A 5186-nucleotide genomic window follows, 5' to 3' on the forward strand; every position below is an offset into this window, starting at 1 on the left:
CTGGGCGGGAGGGAGCGGGCTGCGGGCGAGCCCAGGAAACACATCCCGGGCCCTCCGTCCACTGCTGTCCCCAAGTCGGAAACCCTTCCCGCATCCATTGGATCCTCATCTCTGAGGTGTGGACTTAAACATGAATATTTTGGGAACTGGGATGCAGCGCGCGCGCACACACACACACACACACACCCCATGCTGAGTCCCAATGCCGCCTGGGCTCCGTGCAGGGAGCCGGACAGGATGCCCACACCCTTGAACCTGGCAATGCTCTAGAATCCCCTGTACCGGGCAGTGGGGTTCAGGAAAGGGATCGCCCAGAACCCAAGCCGGAAACAGATTCTACGATTTGCAGCAGCACTCCCTCATTAACCTCCCAAGAAAAAAAATTACAAGCCAGCGAATGAAGGGCACAGAAATGAAACTTGTTGCAGAGCGTGGAAAATGACAGCAACTCTCAAAGTTGCTTCCCCTGCCACTTCCTTCCTGTGCTGGGGAGAAAGGCGAGGGAGAAGGGATGGGGATCCAGCTGGGCACCTTCTCCTTCAGGCCTGGGGAAGACTGATACACCGGTGCCCCAGGCAGACCAGCCAATCAGCCGACCACCTCAGGCTGGATGCTCAGGGCGCTCTCAGAGATAAGCAGACACGTTTCTGTGCTTCCCACCAGGGCGGCAGGCGGCGTGATGGAGGCCTTTGCCTCTACCGCCTGACCCCTGCCGTTTCTCTTCCCTGGGCACAGGAGGCATATGCAGAATACCTGCGGAGCATCCACTACATCTCCCAGGTGCTGCTGGAAGAAGTGGAAACCACCCAAGGTACAGCTCTCAGCCTCACTGCTGCTCCTGGGCTGGTCAGATGTTGGTCACCTAAGCCCTTGGTGGGTTTCAGGCCTGGGGGTGTCCTGTCCTACCCACTTGGTCATTAGCAGAAGACGAATGGCTGGGCACTCAGTCAGCATGAGCTATCGTGGTGTGATGTGATGGGGGGGGGGTAGACAGGTAGGACATGGCCAGGGAGGAGTGACCTGAGCAAAGGCTGGGGGCAGCCTTCCAGCAGAGGGGTGAACAAAAGCCCTGAGCTGAGAGTGGGTGCTGCGTGTGAGGAAAGGCAGGCAGGCCGGGGCAGGTTCGTGCATTAGGGGCAGGCAAGGAGCTGGGGTGGTTCCCACAGGAGGGTTAGCTCATGGAGAGGCCGGCATGGGGGCAGAGCCTGCAGGAGGTCCCCATGGTGGGGACAGCAGTGTGAGACCTCCTGGGGGTGGATGGCCTGGGGGATGTTCTTTGAGGGTGGACTTCACCAGACTTGCTGGAGGGGGAGAATTCTGCTTGAGGGCACCTTGGTTGGGGAGAGGTGGGAGTCACCACGGTCGGAGCAGCCCTAGGGAGCCAATGAGCTTAGCAGAGGTCTGGGCACTGCAGGACGAGGACTGGGAGGAGTTTGGGGCAGTAGTCCAGGGCGTGTCCTGGGGGAGAGAGACCCTGAGAGGTTGGGGAGCACTTGGGACTAGGGCAGACGTGGGGGTGAGGGCAGTTTCGGTGGGAGTGTGTTGAGGGGCTGGCTGTGAAGGGAGCAGGAGGTGGGTCAGGACCTGGGCTGGTGGTGTCCGGGGGTTTGGGGAGGCAGCTCCTACAGCGAGTGTCTGCTGGTAGGAGAGTCTATAGAGTGGAAGCCCTAGGGAGGGTGAGGGTGGGCTGAGCACAGCCAAAGGCCAGGAAGTGGATGAAGAAGTTGTCTCTGTGACATGGTCCCTGAATGGTGGCCCACCTGGAGGAGGGGCTGTGGGTGCAGGTGACGTCCTCAGGAGAAAAGGCCCTGTTGGGTAGAGAGAGGCTCTGACGGTCCAGCTGAGACAGTGGGACAGTCAGTCAGATGCTGGGCTGGCCCTGCTCGGAGCCCGAGGGCCGATGGTCAGAGGTGAGGGGTGGGTGGGCTGGCCCGGGAGTCAGAGGTTAGGAGACAGTCAACGTGCCCTTGTGTTTATCTCAGCAAGAACCTGGTTAGTGAATGAGTGATGGTAACAGTCTTCCTGTCCGTGCCCAGACGCTGGGGAGCCCGTGCCCCCGGATGCCCTGAAGATGCTGAAGCTGGCAGAGCAGTGTCTGGAGAGGGCCCAGTCGACGGTGGCCAAGCTTGGTGGGTCTCCAGCAGGGGCATCCCCCCAAGTTTGTCTCCTCTGTGGCCTGTGGGGCCCTGTGCCAATTTGTGGCTCTGTGTGCCTCGCAGGGAAAGCCTGCCTGAAGCCAGCCATGCCCGTGGCGGCTGCTGGCCCCTCACCTACCAGCCGACACCGCCGGGTGTACTCGGACGAAGGGGGGAAGCTGCTCCCGTTTCTGCCGCCAGAGATCTTCCAGAGGCTTCAGGTGGTGGAGTCGCAAAGCTCTAAGAAGTAAGATGGGGGTTCAGGGGGGGGGGGCACAAGGAAGGTGGGCGGAGCCTGGGTTTGGCCTGCAAAGGGAGCTCACCATGGCAGGGCTAGTTTAGGTGAAATGGGTCCCAGGTTGGAAATGCCCGTGTGCCTGGTGGAAACACATACAAACTGTCCTTTAACTTCTGTAAAGTAAGTGGCACACGGTCCGAGATCACCAAGCACACAAGGAAGTAAGAAACCAAAGGAACGACAGAGAGACAGACTACAAAGCTGTCGGATCGAGTTATCAGACACAGCTTATAAAGCAATCGTGCTCTCTGTATTTAGAAATGAAAAGCACGTGTGACAATGCCTACAGGTTGCCCTGGCCAGTGTGGCTCAGCAGTTGAGTGTCGTCTGTGCACCAAGAGGTCACAGGGCATATGCCTGGGATTTGGGCTTGATCCCCAGTAGGGGGCATGCAGGAGGCAGCTGATAAGTGTTTTTCTCTCATCGATGTTTCTCTCTTCCTCCCTCCCTCTCTCTCTAAAATCAATAAAAACATCTTTTTTAAAAAGAAAAGACCTGCAGAGAAAAGAAATACCTGCAGGAACAAGAAACTATAAAATCTGACCTAGCAAATAAAGAATCAAGTAGAAACTAAATAAAAACTATAACACCACCATTATTGTTAAACATGAAGTGATAACAGTAACAACAAATTACAGTTGATCCTTGAACGGCTGGGGGTTGGGGGCACGGAACACCATGCCTCAGGCTGCTCCGGAGGCTCCAGGCCCCTGGCTCATCCACCTGTGGCTCTGGGGCAGGGGCATGCCGGGCGCTTCCACCCCAGGGCAGCCTTTCTCCCCGTCCCCCACCCAGGAAAGCAGGAAGAGGTGGGACCGAAGCTTTGGTGGTGGGTGGCTGTGGGAGCTATTCTCCAGTAGAGGTGGTTGTCCCTTTCGTGGGCTGCTCACGGGTGCCTTGGTGCCTTAAGAGTCTCATGTTGTTGCCGAACACACATGACTGAATTGCATCATGGGCTGAGGTCTGGCTTCCTGTGAAAAGTCAGCCGTCCTGGCAACAGGACACCCACATTTCAGGGGGCTGTGGTCCAGTCCCTCCAGACACCCTCCCTCCTTTACACTTCCTGCCGACCCCCTGGCTACTTCCTCACGTCCTGGCCTCAGGGCTGGGTCGGGAAGGGTTCTCGGGTCCCCAGAACGTTGCTGGGCTTCCTGGGCCTGGACAGCAGCGTGTCCCGTTTCCAGGGAGCTGACACCCCTGGAGGAGGCCTCCCTGCAGAACCAGAAGCTGAAGGCCGCCTATGAAGCTCGGATGGCCCGTCTGGACCCCAGCCAGGCCCTGCAGAAGACGTCGCTGGTGAGCAGCCCCCAGGGAGGCTGTGTTGCTGGGGGAGGGAAGCAGGCTTACTCCCCCCTCCCCTCCTAGACCCTGTCCCTGCAGCGGCAGATGATGGAGAACCTGGTGATCGCCAAGGCCCGGGAGGAGACTGTATCCTTTCTGTCCACCCAGCCTCTGTGTCCAGAGGGGGAATCGGGATTGTGACCTTGAGCTGAGGGAGGAGGAGGGGAAAGTAACAGGTGACAGGGTCAGGGTGTGGGCACGAACTTCTTCAGCTTCAGGAGAGCCATGTGCTCGGGGAATGGTCCGCACACCCCCTTGGCAAAGACCGTCCTGCCCCCCAGCAAAGGGACTCCTCTCCATCCTTCAAGTCACCTGCCTCCCTCGCTAGTGGGTGCCCGTCCTCCAGCGGCGCCACTGGACCGGACCTCCTGAAGGGCCGAGGCAGTGCCCTGCCCACTGGACCCTGAGTCCGGCCGGGCTTAGCGCACATGCAGGGCATCGGATGCGGCCTTAACTCTGCGCCAGCTGCAAAGGAAGATGGAGGAGCGGCGGCTGCGGCTCCAGGAGGCCGCCAACAGGTACGTCCCCTCCCATCAGTCCAGCCTTGGCCTCAGGGCAGCTGGGAGGACTGGGGGGTGCACCCAGACGCCTGAGGCCCAGCCCCGTCCTTCCTCCCCAGGAGGTTCTGCAGTCAGGTCACCCTGACCCCCGAGGAGCGGGAGCAGCGGGCCCTCTATGCCGCCATCCTCGAGTATGAGCAAGACCACGTGAGTCCCGGGGGCAGGTGCCTGGGTCACGGGCTGCGGCTCCGGGTGGGGGTCCTTGGGGTCAGGGTTACCCCCCTAGCCCCCTTGTGGGGCACAGGGTCCCCTGGGCCTGATGGCATTGGATCTTCACTGCACCCCAGGGTAGGTATCAACAAGGAGGCCTGGCCTTTTGGGGTGCAGCCCTGGCCGGGGGCGGGGGGAGGAGGAGGAAGGAGGGACCTCCCTTCATGGGGGTCCCGTGCTCTCCTCCACGGTCTCCTGTCCTGCAGGACTGGCCAAAGCACTGGAAGGCCAAGCTCAAGAGGAGCCCTGGGGACCTGTCGCTAGTGACCGGCCTGGTGTCCCACCTGCTCAGGTACAGGGTCCTCAGGCCCCGCCCTCCGGCTGCTGGAAGGCCTAGGAGGGGAAGAGGTGATCGTGGGCCGGGGGCTGTGCTGCCCAGGCCCCTTTGCCCAGTGGACTTTCAGGGCCTTTCTCTGCTTCCTCCAAGGGGTGGGCCAGACTGTATTTGCAACCTTCCCTCTGGAGGAAGGAATGCTTGTTGGACGAGGGGTGTGGGGAGGGCAGGCTGCTCAGCCCCCAGGCCCGAGGCCAGCCAGGGGCCGCCGTCCCTCTAACCCACGGCCTCCGCTTGTGCTGGCAGCGTTCCCGACCACCCCATCGCGCAGCTCCTGAAGAAGCTCCAGTGTGCGGTGTACCGGGCGC

The 5186-nt window shown here is 60.5% G+C and overlaps 1 protein-coding gene across 1 annotated transcript in view; it reads left to right on the top strand.

Moving 5' to 3' along the window:
* The window catches only part of VPS9D1 (VPS9 domain containing 1), an 11833-nt gene that overhangs the window by 2008 nt on the left and 4639 nt on the right, over positions 1–5186 (top strand). Inside the window, exons 3-11 of the mRNA XM_005861265.2 lie at positions 736–811; positions 2037–2129; positions 2220–2382; positions 3618–3729; positions 3799–3861; positions 4240–4292; positions 4394–4481; positions 4751–4836; positions 5125–5182. Coding sequence (XP_005861327.2) covers positions 736–811; positions 2037–2129; positions 2220–2382; positions 3618–3729; positions 3799–3861; positions 4240–4292; positions 4394–4481; positions 4751–4836; positions 5125–5182 — 792 coding nt within the window. The remainder of the gene's footprint in view (positions 1–735; positions 812–2036; positions 2130–2219; positions 2383–3617; positions 3730–3798; positions 3862–4239; positions 4293–4393; positions 4482–4750; positions 4837–5124; positions 5183–5186) is intronic.

This window comes from Myotis brandtii, unplaced genomic scaffold, assembly GCF_000412655.1.
Source record: "Myotis brandtii unplaced genomic scaffold, ASM41265v1 scaffold1466, whole genome shotgun sequence".
In the NCBI taxonomy this organism is placed as follows: Eukaryota; Metazoa; Chordata; class Mammalia; order Chiroptera; family Vespertilionidae; genus Myotis; species Myotis brandtii.